General features: G+C 33.1%; 4 protein-coding genes across 15 annotated transcripts; 3 read left to right on the plus strand and 1 right to left on the minus strand.

The window, feature by feature from the left end:
- Window positions 1–386: 386 nt before the first annotated feature.
- On the plus strand, window positions 387–7,565 carry LOC112783903 (rust resistance kinase Lr10). 12 transcript variants are annotated; one of them, XM_072229118.1, is made up of 8 exons: window positions 387–1,225; window positions 1,349–3,335; window positions 3,715–3,832; window positions 4,400–4,565; window positions 4,824–5,033; window positions 5,669–5,716; window positions 5,815–5,915; window positions 7,185–7,565. In XM_072229118.1, exons 1-2 carry the CDS (start codon window positions 496–498, stop codon window positions 2,503–2,505), a joined length of 1,887 nt encoding a protein of 628 aa, XP_072085219.1. In that variant the 5' UTR covers window positions 387–495; the 3' UTR covers window positions 2,506–3,335; window positions 3,715–3,832; window positions 4,400–4,565; window positions 4,824–5,033; window positions 5,669–5,716; window positions 5,815–5,915; window positions 7,185–7,565. The 12 variants fall into 12 exon arrangements, 2 of the variants coding, with proteins under 2 accessions (XP_072085219.1, XP_072085220.1); XR_011878220.1 differs by lacking the exon at window positions 387–1,225 and adding an exon at window positions 3,914–3,949 and having other exon boundaries at window positions 2,920–3,335; window positions 4,821–5,078; XR_011878215.1 differs by lacking the exon at window positions 387–1,225 and adding an exon at window positions 3,914–3,949 and having other exon boundaries at window positions 2,920–3,335; window positions 4,824–5,078.
- A 4,551-nt stretch (window positions 7,566–12,116) lies between these two features.
- On the plus strand, window positions 12,117–13,739 carry LOC112786679 (uncharacterized). Its single transcript, XM_025830049.3, has one exon. It carries the CDS (start codon window positions 12,650–12,652, stop codon window positions 13,421–13,423), a length of 774 nt encoding a protein of 257 aa, XP_025685834.1. The 5' UTR covers window positions 12,117–12,649; the 3' UTR covers window positions 13,424–13,739.
- Window positions 13,740–14,360: 621 nt separating this feature from the next.
- LOC112783571 (pentatricopeptide repeat-containing protein At3g62470, mitochondrial) lies at window positions 14,361–16,660 on the minus strand. Its single transcript, XM_072229616.1, has one exon. The coding sequence runs from the start codon at window positions 16,515–16,517 to the stop codon at window positions 14,610–14,612; it is 1,908 nt and encodes a 635-aa protein (XP_072085717.1). The 5' UTR covers window positions 16,518–16,660; the 3' UTR covers window positions 14,361–14,609.
- Window positions 16,661–21,925: 5,265 nt separating this feature from the next.
- LOC112784088 (uncharacterized) lies at window positions 21,926–23,491 on the plus strand. The gene has a single exon (XM_025827202.3). The coding sequence runs from the start codon at window positions 22,198–22,200 to the stop codon at window positions 23,299–23,301; it is 1,104 nt and encodes a 367-aa protein (XP_025682987.1). The 5' UTR covers window positions 21,926–22,197; the 3' UTR covers window positions 23,302–23,491.
- The last annotated feature ends 1,994 nt before the right edge of the window (window positions 23,492–25,485 follow it).

Raw genomic sequence — 25,485 nt, forward strand, 5'->3', positions numbered from 1 at the left:
TTTTAATTTGGGACGCATTTTGTAATAATTTATTGAAATGAAATTGAATTTTATTAAAATAATCTTGATAAATAAACACACTAATACATTATTTGTAAAATTCTAGATTCATTATAAAGAGAACTAAACATATTTTATATGAGTATAAATACTTTTTTAATAGATGTATTTTGATGGAATGAATAATTTTTATCCCTTCTTAAAAAAAGGATGGTGAGGCCTTGAAATTGCAGTATATATGTTCTGCATTTGTTTGGAAATTTCCAGGCAAATGATGTGCATACACAGAAGAAAACGAAGGATAATCTCTTTTGACCGTTGTTTATGCATTGAAATTTCAAAGGTATACCTGTCAAAGTGAATGAATTATTTGTTGTTTGACTATGTCAAATTATCCATATCCCTGTAGTAGTTGACTTTGAGTGTACTATCTGCACAAAACTGGCATCTCTGTATCTAATTAGAAACCACCAGAATCTTTTAGTTTCAATTAGCATGGTGGAAGGATATCTTGTTCCAAATATGATTAGCAATTCCAATTCATTAATGTTGATGATGGTATTAATACTGGTTGGCACGGGGCCGGGGATATGCCACGGTGAAGATGGGTGTGGAGGACACAGGTGCGGACGCCATGGCCCTCCGATTCGATTCCCATTCCGTCTTAAAGACAAGGAGCCCCCTCACTGCGGTTACCCTGCCTTTGATCTCACTTGTTCTGATTCTCATGACACCTTCATTGAGTTCTCTGCTTCTCCTGTCCCACTTAAACTCCTTGTCACTGATATCCAATATGAATATAACTATTTCCGAGTCTCTGACACGCAAAATTGCCTTCCCACCCACTTGCTCAAACTCATAAAAAATTCTTCCTCAATTTCTCCTTTCCAGTTCAGTCGGGATCAGACTCTGAACGATGTATCTTTCTTCAATTGTTCACCCGATCCGCAATATCAACTCTCCTGCCCCATTTACGTTGCTGACAGCTACGATTCACTCCTCAGTTCCAATCTCGTATCTTGCACCAAGATTTTTGACATTTCTTCAACCTTCTATGACTCAGAAATGGTAGATTTGTACAATACTTTGAATTTGTGGTGGTCGAAACCTAATTGTAGCATGTGTGAAACACAAGGCAAGAGATGTAAACTGAAGAACAATGGCACTCAAGGTGAAGTTGAGTGCTTCCGCCACCATCATAATAACTTGCTCTTTGACTCCACAGGTGATTGATACACATTAATTATATAATAAATGATTTATCTTTCTGATTAGTTTCTGAGATTATGTAAATAAATATGATAATATACTAATACGCCTGCACATGCATGCATGTCCATATATATAGGTGTTGTGGCAGGTTTAATTCTGCTGGCAGCAGTGGCTACTGCAGTGTTTAAGATCTATCAACATTTTAGAATGAAAGGAGAAGATCGAGCAAGAATTGACAAGTTCTTGGAAGATTACAGGGCACTCAAGCCTACCAGATTCTCTTATGCTGATGTAAAGAGGATCACAAATGGTTTCAAGGACAAGCTGGGTGAAGGAGGTCATGGAGCAGTCTTCAAGGGCATGCTCTCCTCAGAAATCGGCGTAGCTGTCAAGATACTCAACAGCAACACGGAGGGTAAAGGAAAAGATTTCACCAACGAGGTGGGAACCATGGGAAAAATTCACCATGTCAATGTGGTTCGCTTACTTGGCTTTTGTGCGCAAGGAGTTCATTGTGCTCTAGTTTATGATTTCTTTCCAAAAGGTTCATTGCAAAACTTCATATCCACGCCAGATAACAAGGACGTCTTCCTTGGATGGGAGAAGCTTCACCAAATTGCCCTTGGTGTTGCTAGAGGCATTGAGTATCTTCACCATGGTTGTGAGCAACAGATCCTTCATTTTGACATCAATCCCCACAATATCTTACTAGATGACAACTTCACTCCCAAGATTACTGATTTTGGGCTTGCCAAGTTGTGTTCCAAAGATCAGAGCAAAGTTTCAATGACAGCAGCCAAGGGAACCATGGGCTACATTGCGCCTGAAATTGTCTCAAGAAACTTTGGAAATGTGTCTTACAAAGCAGACATTTATAGCTATGGGATATTGTTGCTTGAAATGGTAGGAGGAAGGAAAAACATAGAGATGGAAGTTGAGGGGTCTTTAAGGATTTTATACCCCGAATGGATGCACAACTTGCTTGATGGGGGAGATTTTCATGTACACATCGAAGATGAGGAAGACAATAAACTTGCAAAGAAAATTGCAATTGTTGGACTACAATGCATTCAGTGGCAGCCATCAGATCGTCCTTCCATCAAAACTGTCATAAGTATGTTAGAAGGAGATGCAGACAAATTAAATGTACCTCGTAATCTTTTCGACTTAACAAATTCTATTAGCAGAGGACGACAAATAACCCACCAGACAAGGCCTCTAAATTTAGAGTTGGAGAGGATAAAGATATTTTCAAAAAGTAGCAGTTACCTTCAAGTAGTAACAAATAAATAAGGAAGAAGTAACAAATATAAAATATGAAAATATAATTAGATACCTCAAGTAGTAATATGAAAAAAGGCCTATTGGCACCCTTTTTTCTTGCCACGCTTTTATGAGGATAGCCACTGATTTATGATTCGGCCACGCTTTTTTTTGGCACGCTTCAAAAGCGTGGCCATAGAGAGATTTTGGCACATTTTTATGAGGGTGGCCACTGATTTATGATTTGACCACCTTTTTTTGTCACGCTTCAAAAGCGTGCCCATAGAAAGAAACAGGTACGCTTTTAAAGCGTGGCTAGTTTGTCAGGATACGGGGCACATTTTTAAAGCGTGCCTATAAACTCTAATTATTTGGGACCCTAAAAAAGCGTGACGATAGGATTCCCACTTAATTTAATTTCTCACTCAAACACTTAATTTCTTTATCAGAACACTCAAAAGAGCCCTAACTTAGAAGTGAGAACCCAAACCCTCGAATCCTCTCCATTACTCAACTAAGAACCCTAAACTTTCGCAGCTCTCTCTCAGTTCGCAGCCCTCTTCATCACTGAGAAGTGAGAATCCATCGTCATCTTTCAGGTCGTAGCCCGCTCTCAACTTGCAACCCTTTATCCCTCTTTTACAACTCTTGGAAACTTCAATCGGTGCTGCCTCCGCCGGCGCACCCTCCATCGGCGCGCCCTCCGTCGGCGTTCACTCTCGCTCGCAAGGCCTCCATCAGCGCTCGTTCTCTCTCGCTCAAACCTTACCTCCGTCGACGCTGACTCAATCGTCGCTGCCTCTCCCTCAATCGTCGTTCCTCCCTCAATCGGCGCTCAACCCTCACCATAACACAAGAAGGTACGTATTTAAAGATTTAATCCCTTTTTGTTTCTCTGTTTCAACCCTCCGCAAATTTCTCTATTCAACCCTCACCATAACGCTGATTAATGTTTTCTTTTCTTATATAATCATCTCTTGCAACTGTAATCACCTCTCTTTTTGTTTTGTTTCTATTATGTGGTGAACTCTCTAGTTTGATTGCATTGGTGTGGGGAATGCGATGGATTGTCTATTTTATTATATGTGCTTTGCCTTACATGACACATGCATTTATTCGAATAGTACAGATACTTGATATAAGGTTTGAGTGATATGATCATTTGTTATTTTGTTTGATTATGATGTAAATTGCTTATTGGAATGGTTTCTGATGTTTGTCTTCAATTTTTTGGTAAAGAAATACTAAATGGAGGTTTCTTGAGGGTGTGAGGGTCTCTGGTGCACTGCCACCTAGAACGGTCTTGGTGCAGCAGTGTATCTGTGATGAAGGTGTGTTGGAAGTTCTATGCAACTATGTGAGTGCTCAATTCGTTTTCGTTCTTGTATTTGATTTTGTCTAATGGAATTGAATAGTTAGATAAAAGTTTCAATTGCAGGCAGCTCCATCAAAGAAGTTTCAACCTTCAAGACATGTAATAGGCTTATGTACTGCGGTTTGCATTTCATCAAAAGAAAATTATTTCCTAGCTTAAATGCTGTAATTTTGCAATAATCTGGTGGTAGGAAGTTAAGCATTTGACCTGAATCAAATAAGTATCCTCTGTTCATACTCATTTTTTTGGGGCCTGGATATATGTTTTTACTTTTTATCCTAATGTGTTCTCTGCGGATATGATTTGGTATAGAGAGAGTTTTACTAATACAAAAGGGAAATGATTTTATAGAGAAAGTGAACTTCTATGTATTTAATGCCATTGGAAACTCAGATTTTATCCTTCCTATAAAAATTCTTCTATTTTTGTATTCTTCACAAATGCCCTTTGTAAAACTGATAAAGATATAAATTCTGTCAGCTGTTGTCTGGTATACCAATGTGTTTTCTAGGCCAAATTTTTTAAGAGTTTGCTAAATTCATTTTTTAGGTTTCATGGGGAGAATCAAGTATGATTCAAGCTGAAAGGTTATTTTCCTGAACCCAAAGAACAAGGAAATGTTGCTGGAGAACTTCAAGGAACAGCTTGCTTTGTCTGTGAGAAGCATCCAGTGGAGCTATGCAATATTCTGGTCTACTTCATCTACCCAACCCTTGTACTAACTTCTAACTAACTGTTTCCTTGAATTTCAGTTCTGTTTTGTGATTTTTTTTTCATTTTCTGTTTCTTGAATATGTGTTGTTTGTGAAAATACCTCAATGGACTTCATATGACGAGACACATCATGACTTGTTTCTTCTTCTTCTTCTCTAATATGAACAACTCAATACAATGGCTTCTTAGACAACACCACAATTCAATAATACTACTATTCAAAATCAATTTCTTTCTATTCATGGTGCCCATTTAGCAGGGTGTTGAGTTGGGGGGAAGGATATTACAATGGAGACATTAAGACAAGGAAGACAAGTCAAGGAGTGGAACTCAATTTTGATCAGATAGGGTTGCAGCGGAGTGAGCAGCTTCGAGAGTTATACAAGTCCCTCAAAGCTGTAGAAGCCAGCCCTCAAACCAAAAGGCGTTCAGCAGCACTGTCTCCGGAGGATCTCACAGATACAGAATGGTACTATTTGGTTTGCATGTCCTTTGTATTCAACATTGGCTAAGGGTAATAATAGTAACACTAATAAATCTTCTCTTTATATGTATCTTCTTTGTCCTGTTTGCTTTGTATCCTTTTTGAAGTGAAGAGGCAGGTTGGGATGTGGTAATTACTTGCCATAGTAAGAGTCTAAGTTTCTGTTTTTCTTTAGAATGTATCATGTTATTAACTGTTATGTGTAAACATAATATCATTTGCTTCTTTTAAATTGGAAATTTAGTTCTCTATATTATAAAGGCATACTTTTATTCTGATTATATCAAATAATTGCAAGCTGAAGTTGTTATTGTAAATTTCATCCCATTGTCTCTATTTCCCCCTTTTATTTATTATTTGATCACAGAATATAGTCAGATGAGTTACTTTCACAACCCTGGAATAACTGTAGAATATCTATGATATGGTTCCTGTATACCTTTTTCTCAAACACTCAAATAACCTAATATTTGCAAAAGCCCCATATACACTATATCAATACTTTTACTTCTGCTTCTACTTAATGGAGCACCTCATATCAATACTTTTACTTCTGCTTCTACTTACTGCTATTATTATTTTTATCAGTGCACAAAGTGATGGTAAATCTGATTATGCAGGAGTTGAAAGCTAGAGGAATTAACAATAAGCACACTCTTGCTTATCAGGTTAGTTTGGACCTCATTAACTTGCTTTTTAATTGCTGAATTGTTGGCTTACCTTTTAGAGCCTCTGTTTCTTATGGAATTGTTGGATGAATTTCCAGAGTCGAGTGGGTCCGGTACAGTGGTTGAAACCATATACACATGAAACTCTCGTTGAGCTTGGTCAGAAAGGTGTGAGGAGTCTTTTAGCTGTTCCAGTGAGGTACATTATTTTTGGACTTTTACCCGGTTTTAAATTTTAATTGTGTTTTGCGTTAGACACTGTTGAAAGTTGTGAAATAGCCTTAAGAGTAAAAGACACTCCTCCTCCTTGTATCTCAGCTTTGTGAGTGAGCACATAGAGACCTTTGAAGAAATTGACATGGAGTACAGGGAGTTTGGACGGTGCATGTGATCAAGTGGGGGTAATGTGTGACAGTGTGAGCGTAGGTCCCTCTCCAATTCCACCAACCCTTTGCTTTGGTTTTTGGTTCATTAAATACAAACCAGTAAAACCACGCAATCCAAAAGGAAACAAACACATGTTTTTGGCTTTCATTTGATTCCTTTTCAACTCAAATCCCCAACGTTACGTAGGAATTTCTCCCTTTGACATATTAATTATACTTATGCCATTTTATTCTTATTTTTTATTTTTTCTTGCTCACATCCAGTAATTGAATATTTGGTCGACCTTCCTTGCTTATCTTATCTATTTCATGGATTACTTGAAAATTTCGGAATTAAAATCAATATTTCTAGTGGCCTACATTTAATTTTCCAATGCACTGACATCATTGCTTGCAGCTTATGTTATCTTTAGTCGTGTTATCCTTAAGTCATTGCTTAAGTAGAAAAAAGATATTCTATTATTATAATATTAATAATTAATAGTTCTATTACTAGTTCTATTACTAATGTATGAGTATATGCATGCATTAAGGATGGTTCTGAATCGGTAATGATGTGCTTGAGGTGTTGTGTCAACAGCAGAGTAATATGGATATCTCAAAATAGCTTGTCTCTAATGAATATAGATTGTATCTAATATTTCATTATTGTTTATAGGTTTCTGATTATATTTTACAAACTGGTCATAATGTAGTATCTGATCAGTTTCTACATTATATATATTTATATATAAATATATTTTACAAACTGTTTATAGGTGATTTATAGTATCTGATCTATATGAAATTTGGAACTTGTAATGCTATACGCTAGGCAATTATTTGACTTCAAAGAGTAATTTTGTTTTTCTCAAGAGTATAAATGGATCAAACATTGTTTTGTTTTAGCTTTATGCAATTTATGCATCCTTGCTGAGACTTTATATGCAATTTAAAGTATAACAGCATTTTCAAGCTGATAGTTACAATACAAAACTGCATTATGTTTTGTGTAGTTGTGCGTAGACTTTTTGAAATCATTATTAAATGAAGATAAAATGGTTGTGTGTGTTTTCATGGCATTTCTTTTAAACTTGTTGCAGGTAAGAAGAATGGGAAGTAAAGAAACTGCATTGATATTCATGCATGAAGAGTATAAAATCCTCAAGCGCTACAAAAATTATAGAAGTTCTTCTAAGAGGGCTATCTCCTTTTTCTAAAGCACAATGGTGTGAGCTACAAGATTCAGCAGCATGAGTTTTTGCCATTATGTTTGGATTATTGATATTTATTTTTTAATTTTTTTTATTTTTTACACAAAAAAATGACAGAGATAGAATAAGTTAATGACTTTTAATAAGTTTTATATGTATTGATATTTTTTAGCCCAATGTATTTTATAACTACTTTGGTTTGAATTTTATTAATGTAATACTAATTTTTATTAATTAATTTTTTAAATGATATTCACATATTTTTGTCAATGTTTTTTTATTATTTTTGGAGTGCATTAGAGTATGGGTAAAAGCATATGCCAGATTTTCTTTTTTGATGATAGGGATATAGCCACGCTTTAAAAGCGTGGCAATAGGATCATGTTTCTTCACTATTGGCACGCTTCAAAAGTGATACCATATCTTTTATTATTGGCACATTTCAAAAGCGTAGCCATATAAGCGTACCGATAGGTTAATACATATGGCCACTCTTAAAAGCGTGGCAAGAGTTGAAAGCGTGGCAAAAAGAAGCGTACCGATAGATTCACAAAAGCGTGGCGATAGAGCAATGATCATTCAGTTCGTAGGTACTTCTCGAATCTAATCAATTATCAATTCATAGATTTTTCCCGTAATTAAACAACTATATATATATATATATATAATCATTTTAAAGAATTTATTTAATATGTTATAATTTTACTATCATGAGAAAAATAAATAAATTTTAAAATAATTTACTTTTATATATGTACTATATATAATATATAAAGATTTTTTTAACATCTAATTAGATGTTAATGTTATTAAAATTCAAAATAAAAAAAGATAGTGGACTTAACTGAACAGTCACAAAAAAACCCAACAAAAAGCAAATATATAGATTTTGCTTAATTAAAGTTCACACAAAAAAAAAATATTCAAAATATTTTCGCTCGTCTTTTCTTTTCGCTCGTCTTTTCTTTCTACAACCCAGAAGAACTGCATACTTCAAGATCTAACATGTCCATACCAACTCTTGTAAAGAATTATACAAGTAGCATTCCGAACAAGAATGATTACAGGTCTGCAGCAGTAAGAATTCAATTACTTTCTTTTATTATATCTAATTGTCACTTAACATTTGTTTTATTTGTAGGTATACTGGTGAGGCAATTTTGGTTTGGATGCCTCCCAGGAATCAACAGTACAACCTAGAGGAACTGCATGGTAAGATTATTGAAGGATATCTCGAAAAAAAAAAAAATTAATTATTAAATTTTTTAAAAAATATTTTAATAAAATATAATTTAATTAATAAAAAATATAATTTATAAAAGAATATTTTTGTAAAAATTTATTTATTTTTTTTAAATAAATAAAATTAACATTAGTTAACACAATAAATTTAAAATGAATTAAAGAGAGGGTTTTTTAAAAATTATAACAAAAAAAATATACATTTTATAAATAAATGAAAAGAAAGTGTCATTTTAAAATTTCTCAAAAAAAAATATAATTTTCTCTTATATTAAATAAATAGTTAATAAAAGAAACCAACATGAATCACATATATATGTATTTCAAATAGGTGTTATAATCGATTCTCCCCCTCTCATAGTTTTTTGGATGATAGGCTTCCATTTAGACTTGGTTTGTAAAATTTACGTTTGGTAAAATCAAATTAAAAATGACTTTTAATAAGTACAAGCACCACAATTATATTTGATAAAATAACTTTTAAAATTTAAAAAAAATTATAATAAACATGTTTATAACGAAAAATAATTTCTTTTTACAAATTCTTTCAAATTTTATATAATATTTTAAAATAAAATAATTTTAAAATAAAAAATTATTTTATATATCGGCTCACCTTTATAGATCACAAAAAATGGGACACATATTTCAAATAAATTACTCTTATGATTATATATCTATATTTATATATGTATATACACGTTATTATAATTTTGACTAATGTTCATGCAAGAAAAAATTTATGATTGGTTTTCATAAACTAAGTTAACTTCTTCACATTTCAAAGAACAGATAAAAAACAAACAAACATCATAGATCTACTGAAAAAATACAAAAACAACGCACAAAAAAATAATATAAATAGATAGAAGTTCATATCTAATATGTGATAGAGATGTATTTGTGTTGAAATGTGTGAAGATTAGGTTGAAAAATAAAAAATATATGAAGACTCAATTAGAATTTGTGAAGGTTATGGTGAGAAGTTAAAAATATATGAGAATTTGTATGCATTATATTGCATGTCCATAAAACTAGAATCATCATCATATGATGATTGATGAGGACAAGTGAGATTATTATTTGCCCTGCAATTCATACTATTACAATGAATCATTGATGCAATGCTACAAAACTATAATGCAGTGTTGTAAGAACCGGACCGGACCGGCCGGTTCAACCGGAAAACTGGTGAACCGGTAGTCTGGCCGGTTCAGTTGAAGCTTTGGACCGAACAAGGATTTGAACCGCTTAAAATCGGGCGGTTCTTTATAAATCGGACAAAACCGGTCAAAATCGGCCGGTTCGATGTAATTCGTGAACCGGCCGGTCCTATGGTGAACCCAACAAATGCAGGTCTTGGGTGCTCCAGCAGCATTTGAAAATTGATCCAATATTCAAAAATGCATTCAAGGACCGAACAAGGATTTGAACCGCTTAAAATCGGGTGGTTCTTTATAAATTGGACAAAACCGGTCAAAATCGGCCGGTTCGATGTAATTCGTGAACCGGCCGGTCCTATGGTGAACCCAACAAATGCAGGTCTTGGGTGCTCCAGCAGCATTTGAAAATTGATCCAATATTCAAAAATGCATTTAAGGAGTGTTGTGCCTCCTTGCTAGGAGCCAACAAGGAGCACCACCAAGCTAGTATGTTCATTTGTAACTTATGCTAATTATTTTATATATTATATACATACACAACTGAATTATTTTATATTTATTTAATTTAATTTTAGTTTTATACTCAATTTTTTTTAATTCTTTAGAATTTATAAAATTATTAAAATAAGTATCAAATATTTTAATATTTACATTTACATATTAAAATGTTAGTAAAGATGTTTATTTTAAATTTTTTAGAGTATTGAGTTAGTAGGTCTTCGAAGATTTCGACTTAGGACTAATTAGTAGGGACATATAAGCATCACCACTAAATTTCACATGATAAATTAATGGAGGGACATAATGTGTTCATCGTTTATTATCTTGAAGGACAAAATTTGTACTTTATTTTTTTTCAAGGGATAATTAATCTGAAGTCGAAAATTTTAAGGACCTAATTGTCACTTTATTCAAATTTTTATTATTTTATATTTTTTATTTACGTACGACCGGTTCTATCGGTTCAACCAGTGACCCACCGGTTGAACCAGTGACCTAGTGACCCAGTAACCTGACCGATTCGATCACCGATTCGGTTCTGACAACTATGCTATAATGTACTGATGTTACGACTTATCATAATAAAGGTCACAATGTCACAACGTGAACCATGTGCAGTTGCTCTCAACCACTTGTTTCCGCTAGCTAGGTCCCACTCTACCTCAGCTCCTTCCATATTGTGCAGCTTCCAAAGCTTCATACGTAAGACAAACAAAAATGTTATACAAATAACTCATTTTGATAACTACATTAATAACTACACCAAAGTAGGAGAGCTGAGCATTTTGAGTTAGTTATGTAAGTCTCATGCTAAACAATCAATGTCAATGTTGAGCATGCATAAGCAAATGATCGATCTGCACATAAGAACAAAGGTGAAAAAGCATTTGTGTGAGTTCAAAACAAAAAGAATGAAACAAACGCATTTGAGATGCACGTGCAGAATGATTGAAGCTGCCAGTCCCTGCAAATTAGCTCATTTAACAGAACATTCTGCTTCTCTGATTTACTTCGATTTTATTTTTAGTACTAGAGATATAATCATTCATGTTATCTTTTTCTATCGGTTTAAGCTTTTGAAATGAGTAGTTTCATGACATGGTATCCGAGCGAACTTTGGTAAATCCTAAAAATAGAAAAATAACATAAGACAAATAAAAAAAAAAGAAAGTCTATGCAAAAATCAAGTAAACCAAAAAGAAGTTCTTGCTTGAGGGGAGTATTAGAGATATAAATATTCACGTTATCTCCTTTTATCAGCTTAATTTTTTTTTGGGATAATTGGTTTCATGACAATTAGAAAAGTGTGTTGCTCTTAATTGTTTGAATGATGTAATTATATTGCGTTATAAGAAAGTTGTGCTTTCATTATTCATTCATAAATAATCATTATTAATCACCTATAGCTTAATTCAACGGCAATGATGTCTCCATTTTTTTTTCTCTCTGACATCAATGTGTTATTACGCAATTAAGGCAATCCGAAATTGTGGTTTGCGATGCCGAGGGAGGACCAAATTCAGTTGGCCAACTCTTTAAACCTCTTCATTTATTCTATAATTCACTAAACTCCAACTAATTTGATTTATGTTGATCAGTTATTATTGTTAGAAAATTTTATTTTCTTAACCTGTTTTGTGGGATATATCATATATATAAAAGTATAATCATATTAGCTATTTTATATTTTGATTTACATATTAGTAGATTTTGGTTGAGGACGATCAAATAACTATACATTGAGATTAGAAACAACAATATAACTCTCATATACTTGCAAAAGAAAAAGTGAAACTCAGCCTTGAAAATGTAGCTTTCATTAAGAAAGTTTTATTATACCTGTTAATCTAGCAAAAATGTGCAGCACTGCAATAAAGTATAATTAGAAGTTGCAGCTATTGCCGACCACAGTAAACATAGATGCTTTTAATTTATTTAGTGTAGTTTGGAAGCAAGTAAGGAAGCAATAGTTGCCCTGGCAAACTGGTTCCCACATGAAAACTTTGATGAAAACACCAAACCAACCAGAAAGAGATGTGACCATATAATGTCAACATCTAAGAGAACACAAAATGGATTCCCAATAGTGCTTTGATACAAACTATTCTCCAACCTATACATAGTGATGAATTGTATATATGCTTAAGTTATTTAAGCATTGGTAATCAATCAGGTTCCTATAATTCTTTTACATTTTTCAGTTCATAGATCTGTGTTTATTAGTAGACACAGACACCCCCTTTGGTTTTGCCTCAACTTTTGTATTTTCTTGGAGAACAGAAACAGTACACCCTATATAATGATAATTTGTTTGAACTATTCTTGTAATTTCAAGGTGCAAGAAGGGCAATATAGTCAAAAAGAATAATATAATATATCTTGTATTATCTACCATGCTTTGACAAATCTACTTCTGCTAATACAGTTCCAAAGCATTTCTTTGTATTAATGGAAGCAGAGACAGTGTTGAAGCTCTTTGATTCTTGCTGGTTTGGGATTCAAGACATGAAGGAAAAAGAACCTTGTTCATCAAGTTCTCATGAAAACACAAATCATCAAACCAAAGAAGGAATATCAGAATCAGAAGAACCGATGCTTTTGCGCAGCCAAACTATTCATACAAGGTCTATGAGCGACCAATTGGACAACATGACATGCTCCATGCATGATGATTCTAGTTCCCCAGAGCTTGACATGTTGCCATCAAAGCTTCAAACCATTCTTTCAGGAAAAGACATCATGGACACTGAACAAGGTGAAAGGAAAGCACAGGTGCAAGTGCAACTTGAAGGGTTTCCTAATAAGAAGAACAACAACAACACAAGCAGAGGAAGGAAGAAGAAGAGAAGGGGAAGCAAGAGTTTATCAGACCTTGAATTTGAGGAGCTTAAAGGGTTTATGGATCTTGGCTTTGTTTTCTCAGAGGAAGACAAAGATTCAAGCTTGGCTTCAATCCTTCCTGGTTTGCAAAGGTTAGGGAAGAAGAGTGTCAGGAATGAGGAAGATGAGGAAGATGATGATGATGATGAAGAAGAAGAAGATGAGGAGAATTGTGATAAGGCTGCAGTTCCAAGACCTTACCTTTCAGAAGCATGGAAGGTCCATAAGAAAAAGAAAGAGAACCCTTTGAAGAATTGGAAGGTTCCTGCTTTGAACAATGAAAATGACATTAAAGATAGCCTCAAGTTATGGGCTCACACTGTTGCTTCCAATGTCAGATGATGATGAATAAAATAAACTTCATGGTTCAACTTCAAGTATTTTCTGTCTCACATATTTCAGATTATAACTTTGAAAATTTTGTTCAATATTTTTTGTTAATGCAGCTTCCCTTCCTATTTCATTCACTTCCTACTTCTCTATGTTGTTGAACTCTTCTACTTCTGAAATTTGCTGAATTCCACACTTCACAAACTTGGAAATATAGACAAAAAGACTAGGTCATGGTCATGGGGCAATTTCTGTAGGAATAGAACCAATGGCAGGCCTGAATATTGTACTGTTTGAAATAAGGATAACTTAAAAGGACTTCAGGCTACAGAGCTTTCAGCTTTGTTTACTTTTTTGCTTGCTAAGGTGAAGGACTTACAGTTACATTACAGTGATAGATATTTAATTTAACAGCCTGTGTTCTAAGGTAAAAAGTAATATGTTACCATGCTATGTGAAGAAGACTAAAGAAGCAGAAATCATTTTATTATTATAGCATGTAAAACATTGTGGTAAAACAATAATTAGCATGAATCATTACAAGCTGATTGGCAGAACTGTATTGGGCAAAAAGGATTGTCAATCTTATAGCAGAAGCTAATGCTTATGGGTCAGTAGTTTCTGTGTAACCAAAGAATATAGACAATGACAATTATTATGTAAAGCATTTGATTAATACTCAAAGACACTATACAAACTGTTTTAGATTATCACTACAAGTTTTGTCCAATATTATCGTCTTATCGAGAAAATTACCAATAATGGAAAAAATACCTTTCATTTTCATTGTATACATCCAATACATCCCTTTTTTAACATCTCTAAATTTTCTTCCGGGTTTATTGATATTTTATTTGAATGGAGTGACATGAAGGAATGCAAATATTTTACATGCTCATGCTACTCCATAGCTACTAAAAATTCATAAATCACCCATGTTCAATTGGTCTTTTTCTTTTAATGAACAATCTATTAATATATGAATAACTGTTTTTCATTCAAAGTGGTACATGACATCATACAATATTAGCTTATAATTTTCAAACAACATTAATATCAATATACAAATAGTGAAATACAAAGTACAAAACCAGAAGACAAAAACTAGAAGCCAAACTAGATGACTGGTAGTCAATAAAATTTCGTTATAACATTCTAGTACCAAAGAGGTTCCGCCCACGTTTGACATGCTTAGTGTTTATATGAACCGCCCACCTGAATATGTAGGCTCTCTTCTATTGGCACTTTTCCTCATCATCTCAGCCCAACTGGCAATAACATCGGAGACCTCAAATTTACCGGCAATTTTCAACTTTTCAGCTAACTCCTCAAGTATGCCAAGATTCCCAGCTTTAGAAAAATCAGCAGCAAACTTGTTATAATCAAGTTGAGGAGCTTTCATCCCCTTCCCTATCATTTCCTCTATATATCTACATGCCTCGCCTGACCTGCCCTGTCTTATAAGGCCTCCGATGAATACAGTGTAGGAATTATCATCAGGACAACACCCCATATGATGCATCTCATTCCATATGGCATGTCCCATTTCATAGTTCTTTGTCACAAAATAAGACTTCATTATCATGTTGTAAGTGTGAATGGTAGGCTTGATGCCACTTTGAGTCATCTTCTTGTATATTCGCATTGCATCATCCGGCATATGCTGGCTTGTCATCACTTTTATCAAAGCATTGTAGGTCATCCCGTCCGGTGGACAACCTCTTTCCTTCATTGTCTTCAGTAGATCAGATATCAAATCCATTTTCCTCTGCCTCCCAAACCCAGTGATCAAACACGTGTAAAGTGCAGTGTCTGGTTGACACCCACGATCTATCATTTCATCAAAATACTCTTCAGCATCTCCCATCATTTTTTGCTTGCAGAATTCCTGAATCATAATTGTGTAGCTCCTAACATTGGGAGATGGACCTTTGGCCTTCATGATTTCAAATAACTTAATGGCATCAGATTTCTTCTTACACCTTAGCAACCCTTCAAGCATAATATTATGTGCAACAATATCTGGCTTAAATCCCTTATCAATCATCTCATTCCACACCCTCCCTGCCTCTAGCAAGTTCTTTAACCTGCACCAACCATTAAGAAGTACGGTGTAAGTTCGCAAATCATGCATAAATCTACCCTTTAGTTTTTCAAAAACTGCTTGAGCTTCTTTACCAAGCTTTGCCCTGCCAAGGCTATCAAGCAACAAATTAATAGCATCAGCATCCACTTTAAACTTGTACTTCTTCATCAGATCAAAGACCCCAACAGCTTTTCTCCTCTCCTTTGAGGCAGCAAAGGATTTGATAGCAATGGAGAAAGTCTCCATTGTCAAAAGGCCCTTCTCCCCCATTTCCTCAAGCATTGCCACCATCGTCTCAAATTGTCTGGTCTTCCCAAGAATATGCATCATGGAGTTATAAGTTCTGGAATCATGGGCGAATCCAGGCCTTCCCCCGGCCCAACAAAAGAACCGGAATGCCGGCTTCCTTGCATGCTTGAACCGCTGCAGCACATCCATAACCAAATCATGTGACAACTTAACCCCATATTCATCAAGAACAGCCTCCATGTTCCTATCCAATGCAAACAATTCATCAATCACCTTGCATACTCTATCAACCTCATCTGGATCAGCACATGACTCAGCATTAAAATCCCTACCATCATCATCATCTTCTTCATCATTATCAATGCCAGATTCAACCCCAAAAACAGCATCACCATTACCAAGAGTAGCAAAACCGATAGAATTACTGACAAACGGAAACTTTAATAAGAAATTAAGATGGGAATTCAGCAGTTCTTTTTGTGGAGCAAGAAGTGAAGAGGGGTGTGGCAAAAGAAGTGGAATTTGAGAACGAGAATGATAGAGAGTGCAATTAAGAGGATAATGAAGCAAACGAGACAAGGGCAGAGAGCTACCACAAGGAAAGCGCACTTGCTCTCTTCTTTGGGATCCAATTGGTCGTCCCTGATGGAAAGAGCGTAGCTTGGTGGCGGAGATGGCATGGAAGGGGCCATTGGGGTGCCCACGACAGAACGAATTTAAAAATTGAAACTTTGAGCTGGTGGATGTTCTATTGCAGAGGGAGGTAGTCATTGAAGTGCCATTTACAGTGAAGAAAGCAACGAAAGAAGAAGGAGCAGTTGGGTGTGGAAGTGTGGCAATGAAGCAAGCGGCAAGTGGGGTAGCTCGGTAGCTGAAACTCTTTCCAATTTTCAGCAGTGAGATTGATGGGTTAACGGTTGAATGGTTGATGAACCCTCTTTTTTGGTTTTCATTGTTTGGGCCAATGAAATACAAAAACCATTATTCAATGTTATGCAGTACTGGGCTTTGGCCCAATTTTGTGACACATGCAACATATTCGACAAAAAAAATTGTAGTGTGTAACGAAAATAAGAAGTTAGATAGGATGGACCATGGACCTGAAAAGAATTATAATACAATGCAACTCTAATACTATTATTTCTCTTCTGAACAATCTCAGAAATCTGAGCAATCATCCAAAAACTTAATCAGAGATTAGGGGTGCACATGGGCCGGGTGAAGCTGGGTTTGATGTGACCCATACTCGACGCAAAATATACACCGGGTCTATTTATTAGACCCGAACCCGGCCCTGGACCCAATAAAACCAATACACTTTCGGGCTACAATTATACCGAGTGAAAACCGGGTGAAAATCGGGCCGTTAACATTACATTACGTTGATACCTTCTTGTAAGCTAGCTTTTAAAATTCCAAATTTCTAAGACTCTAACCAGTGGCGGAGCTTAGTTCAGACAAGGGGGGACCATGGCCCCCCCAAACTTTTTATAAAAAACTTAGTAGTACTTTTTCAAAAGATAAAAAATAGTTCAATTGACTTAAATACTTTACTATGACTTAAAGTATCTAATAAATTCAATAAACAACACTCTCTCTATCTTTAAATTCAAATATAAAAAATTAGATATTTTTTATTTATTTAATTTAATATTATTTTATATTTTATTATTTTAATTTAATTTTTTATATGATAAAAAATAATAAAATATTCAATAAGTATTAATATTATTGTATTTGTATAAATTGATAAAAAATTTAATAAATATTATAAATTTTAATATTTGTCCTTCTAACTTCTTCTTTACATATTTTACAGGATATATATTCAAATTTTTATATAAAATAATAATAAAAAATCAAAGAATTGATACATTTTTTAAGAGGAAGGCTAATATTTAAGAAGGAGAACATATAACTTTTACAATATCAACACCTGTAGATAGTTCTTCTACTTTAATGAATCACGAAGAAAGTGAGATATAACCTTCAAAAGTTCAAAAAGTTACATCTGATAACTTTAACCTTAACTTTTTGGAATTAGATCTTGAAAAACGGCTTTAAATTTGGTAATATCACCCAAACCAGAGAGATGAGATTAGACGAGCTTATCTTAAATGGAGTCCATATCAAAAATATTTTGACAATTATTTTCTATCTGGCCTCCCCAAAATTTTGTTTCAAGTTCCGCCACTGACTCTAACCATTATTTAACATGATAAAATTCACTTAGAAAAATATAACAAGAACCAACCATTCTTCAAAATTAAAGCATAACCACAATTAATACTAATATTGTCTAATAATACCAAATATTTAAATCAATACAAATAACACAATATTATGCATTAGTCTAAAGTCTTATGCATTCTAAACATAAAACATTAACTTATAGTCTTATAATGACTAATAACACAAAATATTAAGGTTTACAATACTTAAATTCCACATAAGAATAGTCATGATCCATCACTAATAATACAAAATATTAATTGTGCATGATGACCGGGCCATCGGGTGACCCGAGCTATGGCCCGGACCCGACCCGAAATAATGACCGGGTTTATTTTTGAGACCCTTACCCGACCCTAAACCCGATGAAATCACACCAAATTAGTCCCTAAAGTGATCGAGACCGGGCCGGATCTTCAGACCGGATCGAATCATATGCACCCCTATCAGAGACATTTATAATTGGAGATCTAAAAATTGAGAGTTATTTTTTTGTACATATTTATAGAAAAGATAACATAGGTGCATATTATCTTGTGCAAAAAAATTTAAAATTAGAACTTGGTTTTTATTTTTGGAATTTTTTTAAAGACATAATTAGCATCTTAGCTTATGATAAAAAAAAATTTATTTTTTTTTGTTTGCACTAGGATATTCATCAAGTTAAAAGCCTAAAGACTAAACTCAAGTGATATAGGCAGCCAAGACTTGGAGCTAGTGGTTGCTACCTCACAAGAAAATGAACTCTTCAGGTAGTGTTTGGTTGATATCCATGTCTCAATGAGACATGGACACGGTGACACATGTCTGTTGTTTGATTTGGTGAGATACAGAATTTTGATGAACACGGGAGGACACGGAGACACTAAATTTGTGTACCTCCAATTTGATGAGACACTGAGACACAATTTGTGAGACACTAATTTTTTACTCTTTTACCCTTATTCAATTTTTAAATTTTCAAAATTTGTCCTCTTATCTCTTCAAATATTTTTTTTTTTTACTTCCTCTTTTAGATTTTACAACCAAATTTGTTCTCCCGTTTTTTTCAAAAAAAAATTATACATTTAATTTTTTATTTATTTAAATTTTAATTAATCTTTGGTAAATTTTAGGCTTTGATTTTCTATTTTTTTTCAAAAAAAAATTGTATATTTAATATTTGAATGATAATTTGAGATGATATTAGAAGAAAAAAAATACGAAAAGAAATAAAAATTTAATAGTAATGACATGTAGCGTTTGAGGTGATAGGTGTGCAGTGGTGTTGATAAAATTGTGGTTAACTGAAGGGTAATTCAATCTTTTTTAAATATTTGTGTCTTGTTCATTATTTTTACCAAACATAATACATAGACACAAATATTTTATGTCTATATCTTTATGTCTGTGTCTTTGTGTCTATGTCTCATCCTATACATCAACCAAACGGAGTCTTATGAACTCATGTAGTGTGTGTGAGTGTGTAATACATGAATAATGCTTAAAATTAAGACCTGTCTAATCCATCTGACTAAAAAAAACTTAAATGATATAGTGATAGAGTGATGTGTGATGAATTGATCATTCTTAAGTCTTAAATTAAGATAGTGGAAATATTTTATGAAAGTTATAAAATCAAAAGTAATTAACTCTTCACTTTATTATTTTACTAATTTTTTTTATTTTATAAGATCCAAATTTTGTAATGTAATACATAAAATTGAGAACTCTCTAATCTACCTGACAAAAAAAATTATATATTTATATAAAAAAATAATATTTTTATTATATTTTATTTTATGTGCACATGTTTTATATACCTTATTTTTTATAGTACAAAAAATAAATATTTTTATCTTTTTTATTTTTTATCTTATTTTTAATTCTAAAAAATTGGAAATAAATAAGTGCACACACAAAATATTCGGATCATTTTATTTTCAAAATATTTATTATTTTGAAAGATAATTGTGTTTTTTATTTAAACCTTAAATCAATCAAAAGTAACATTATTTCAAATGGCTACAACTTATAATTAATTATTTGTCACACTTCACATGAATTATATATTTACATGAAAAAGTCTTTATACAAATTTAACAATTAAAAATTATTAAATAATTTGAGACATTTGACTATTTTAATTATGCCTATCATATATTCACGTCAAAAAAAAATCTCGATAACCACCTATAACAAAATGACTTTCCATACTTATCAAGTCATCATATTTATTTCTTTAAGATAAATGCAATAAGTTAAAGTTGCATGTCTTCGAAACTAACTCCTCTATTCATGAACTTAGTGAGACAGAAAGGATCATTGTTTGTTGCCCAGCTGCCATGCTGAGGTGAAAATTGATTAATATCCTATGATGCATGGAAACTGTTACAGACACGGATACGACATGATATGGGATACATCAATACACGAATTTTAATTTTTTACATGATCTAGGGATACACATACATATAAAATATAAAGTATTTTTTAGATAAATCATAATAATATTTTAATATTTTATTGATATTAAAATATAAATTAAATTTTTTAATGTCTTATTTTAATTATATCAAGTATTTAAAATATTTTTTGTTTTAATAAATAATGATATATACTATATCTAAATTTATTTTAAGAATATATATTAAGAATAAGACTGGACACGCTGACACGTAATGATATTTAGATGTGTCTAAACGTGTGTCCGGAGAAGAATTTTTTATTTTTTATTAAGACATGGTTGGACAAAGTAACCACGTATAGCGGACGAGTGTCGGTAAATGTCGTGTCCGATAGACACGGCAATTTAGCGAAATGTACGTGGTTCATATATCATATTACTGATTATTGACTCCAGCTATTAACTGTAAGATATGTTTTATACATGTGCAACATTGGATTTCCATGTTCTATTTTATTTAGATGTTGATACACTATCAAGAACTATACTTAACCTCGGTAAAAAAATTTAATAATAATAAAAAAGAATGATCAGGCCTATGCTAAACAAATAAGGGGTAGAAAATGACAAGGACAAAAGAAGACATAAAGTACAGTTGTGAGTGACACCTAAATATCTGTTTATTAGTGGCAACCTAATTAACTATTTTCCTAATCTGCATCCTCGTTCTCAAAGTCGATAACGTTGGAGCCAAGGATTTTTGAGAGCTATTCAGTTGTCACTACGTGCTTTAGTTCAATTTTTATAGATACAATTTAAGCTTTGATATGAATATAACCATTCTTTAAGTGTAACCATACAATCAAACCAGGACAACCTTGCATATGATTGTCTTCTTATCACCCTTTCATAACTTTTTCTTTAAATTTTAAAATCACGTTTATTCTTTTGTTAGAGATAATTCTCTTCAAATATTATCATTTGACATCCAATAAAAAATATAACCTTTTTAATATTAATTATTCTAAACTATTTAGTGTGTCTTTGGATTACAGTTTACAAACAGAAATTTGTATAAAATTGATTTTACAAATTTGATTTTGATGAAAAGTAAGTTTGTGTTAAGTAATTTATATTTGACAATCTTTATATTAAAATTGATTATAGTAAAAGAAAAATATTGTTTGGATTACATTACTCAAAATTATTTTTAGATAAAAAATTACTAAAATAGACATCAACTTAAATAATTTTTGTATATTATCTTATCATTTTAATTTAGATATCTGAATAAATATTATTAATTAATTTTATAATAAAATTAATATTTATATATTAAAATAAAAATAACATATAAAAATTGGTAATGATTGAAATAAATAAAAAAAAATTAAAACTGCTTCTTCTCTTCCAAATACTACATCAAACTAAAAATCATATAATATTAATTAATGGATTTTTTATATTATAAACTCTCTGTTTTTTTTTTTTTTTTTTCAAGACTAACTTTATGCGCTCCTCAACTTGCAATATTAGCAGTAACAGGACCTTGTCTATTCCTGTTAATAATCTTAATCAAAGTTGTGGAAATAACAATAATGATTTAGTTGTGTGTCTTAGGTGAGATTTTAACATTATTGTGGTCGATATCATCAACACGCCTGCAACAATGACGTTGTATAATATGTACAGATGCAAGATGTCCATACATCTTTGTCAACTTCCAACTTGTCGATTCCTCAGAGTTGAAGATTCTTGCCTTCTCATCCAACCTTATAATATAAACAATCTCCATTTGAAGCACAAAAAGGTTTGGTTACTTATTCAGAGGAAATGGGAGCAGCAACAGCAGTGGAAAGAACTCGCAGCAGAAAGAAGGCATCATCGAGAGGACACCACAAATTTGTAGGTGTTCGTCAGAGGCCATCAGGGAGATGGGTGGCTGAGATCAAAGATTCGTTGCAGAAGGTTAGACTCTGGCTCGGAACCTTCGACACGGCTGAAGACGCCGCTAGAGCTTATGACACTGCTGCCAGAGCCTTAAGAGGTGTCAATGCAAGGACAAACTTTGACTTGCCTGCTGCAGAGTCTGGTGGCGCCGCTGCTTCGAAGCGCGGCGCCGGTTCCGGCTTCATTCCTGATTGCACTGAGCCTTTTTCATTTGAGGATTCCAGTGAGGCTGTGGCTGATGGAGATGGCCTTCTTGGTGCACTCAAGGCTAAACTTTTTGATGTAAAGGGCGGAGGAGGGAGGTTTCCTCCGCCGGTTGTTCAATCAAGCATGGTTTCAAGGTCAACTCAGAATCAGAATCAGAATCAGAATCAGAACTGTTCTGTGAAGAATAAAGAGTTGTTTTCTTCATCAGTAGTAATGCTCCCTAATAAGATGAATAATTATAATAATAATAATAATGCCAATTGCAGCAGCACTTGTAGTTTGCCATGTTTGATTAGTACTTCATCAAACACTTGTTCTAAGAGTGGGATCATGATCCCTGCTAATGCTAATCATGATGATCATGAAGGAACTTTTAATAGCTCTCATCATCATCATCAACAATTTTGTCAAACCCCATCACCTATGACAACATGGTCAAATAATGAAGTATCATATGATCAATTACCATGGACTCATCATCAAGAGAATGGTTTTCTTGCATCTTCAAGCACAGCTACTCTTACATGGCCTAATCATCTCTCAGGGGTAAATGAGTCAAATACTGTAGATAATATGGGATATAATACAGATTATCATAATCCTGGAACATCAAATAGCAGCAGGAATAACAGTAGTATGCAATTTCCTCTGATTGGTGGAGTAAGCAATGAAGGATTTTGGACAATGGAGCAGCAACAATTTCTGCAATGTGAAGGCTCCAATTGGTTTTCTTCTAATGGATATTGGGATCCTCTTCTCTTTGTGCCCTCTGATCTATAGCTTTATTATTACTATTGTTAATATGCTATATTTTTCAATTCTTAATCTTGATATATTGTTATTAGTTTTATTCTTTTATGATTAGATATTATAGAATAACTTTTTCTTTGTTTTTTGTTCAAAGATTCACCAAAATTTCTACAATAATGAAAGTGAAGTAGAAGTGTAGAACGGTATGCTTGTTCATGAAGTCATAATTGTCATTGTGGATGAAACTCATCCCTTGAAATATCCATGATGAAATTTTAAATTATGTATTTCAATTTCCCCCCTAAGTTATTAGAGCATCAAAAAGTTACATATATTATTATGATACTTCTTTATTTTATTAAATGCTTCATTGAGAGAAACAAATACAATAATAATTAAACACAACTTGATCAGTCTTTAGATATAATTCAACGGTGGAAACTCAGGTGCAGTCGACTTCACGTGAAGTTAATAGTTGAGAACCGTTAGATGAAAATTTAGTCAAATCAGTCAAATTATCTAACGGCTCTCCGCTATCAACTTCACGTGAAGTCGAATGCACCTGAGTTTTCACCTAATTCATTACATGATTTCAGTATTTTAACTTATGGGTCCTAAAACCTCATAACATTAACTCATAAGTCCTGACAATACATTGAAGGAATGTTAGTGCTGAAGATGCCCTGATTTATTCGAATTATAGGTTCTAGTTTTCATCAAATTTGTTGTCCAACAATTCATTGATTCCACCAGCTCCCCCTTTTATCAAGTTTCCTGTCTAAGATTTAAGATACTCAAATAACAGCTCAAGCTTTAATTTATTCTTTTCATCATCTTCGGATGTATCACACCTTTTGGTACGATGAGATAAAGACAACATCCAACAGGGGAATTGATACAAACTATACAAGCTAGTTACCTAAAATTCTTTTTCTTGCTTGGTTTTATGCCAATGTATTATCTATCTAATTCATTATTAAATTTCATTTACAACTTTGCTATTCTTTGTGAATTTGTTTTCATGAGATGAAGTAGTTTTCATCCCTCAACCAAGAATAAAATTTTGAGTCCAAAATATCAAAATACACAATACTCTCAGGTCCATGGATAAAATTGTTATATATCTTGGTAGAAATTCACATGCACTTGTCTTCACGTGAAGTCCATGGTAAAAAATCGTTAGATGACAAGTTAGGCAAACCTGTCAAATCACCCGACGATTTTCGATTATCAATTTTACATAAAGACAACTGCATACGAGTCTTCACCGTATATTTATGATATACATATTATATGATTTTTTTTTTGAAAAAAAAAAGAAAAAAAAAACATTTCCCCTTGTATGACAAACACTATGAGAGGAGGCTATCATAAATTCTTGAAGAGACACAATCTGTGGTCAACACTGTTAACATTTCTTTTTTCTTCTTTTTTCCAGTGTTATGTATGTGGTGGTGTATGGGAATCTAATTAAGTTGCAGCCTGCCCTCTAAGGGAAGCAAGTGGAGGTGCACATATCTTAGATATCAATCTCAATATGTTATAAATAATAAATGAAGGGGTCTCTTAATATTCACAGATTAAAGAATTGGGGAAATAGTTGAAGGAAGCCTGAAGAAGGAACCTCATCCAGAAAAAGCATCAATGCATGACACGCATATATATATAATATATAATATATAATATATATGTTATGCAAATCAATTATTTCACTCATCACTTAGAAAAGCCAATATGCAAATGCAATAGAGTCCTATACAATAATTAGCAAATTAAATGGTGAAATAAAGAACATTTATTCTTCAAATTGATTCTCAAAATTAATTTTTTTTTAAGTTAGTTAAATTAGTCGGATGAAAAGACACCACATCCAACTCAAAATCTTGAAGTGTCAAGTTAATGTGTCTCTCATCTTATAAACTCCTCACTCTTCCTTGCTTTTTTTGATGTGAGACTAAATTCAACATTCCTCACACTTGCAACACTAACACATTGTGCCACTTACATGACCAAATCCAACTCTCAAATATGTAGGCCATGCATGCTTGGCCCCCGAGGATAATCTTATTACATTTAAAATATTTATAGTGAATCAAAGAATATGTCATTTTCATCATGTCATATCTTAATTATCCAAAAGATATGAGCAAAATTAAATTAAATTAAATCTCCAACATCTTTCAACTGCAAATTCCCTCTGAATACTTAAAGTAT

Source organism: Arachis hypogaea, chromosome 20 (assembly GCF_003086295.3).
Source record: "Arachis hypogaea cultivar Tifrunner chromosome 20, arahy.Tifrunner.gnm2.J5K5, whole genome shotgun sequence".
Classification (NCBI taxonomy): domain Eukaryota; kingdom Viridiplantae; phylum Streptophyta; class Magnoliopsida; order Fabales; family Fabaceae; genus Arachis; species Arachis hypogaea.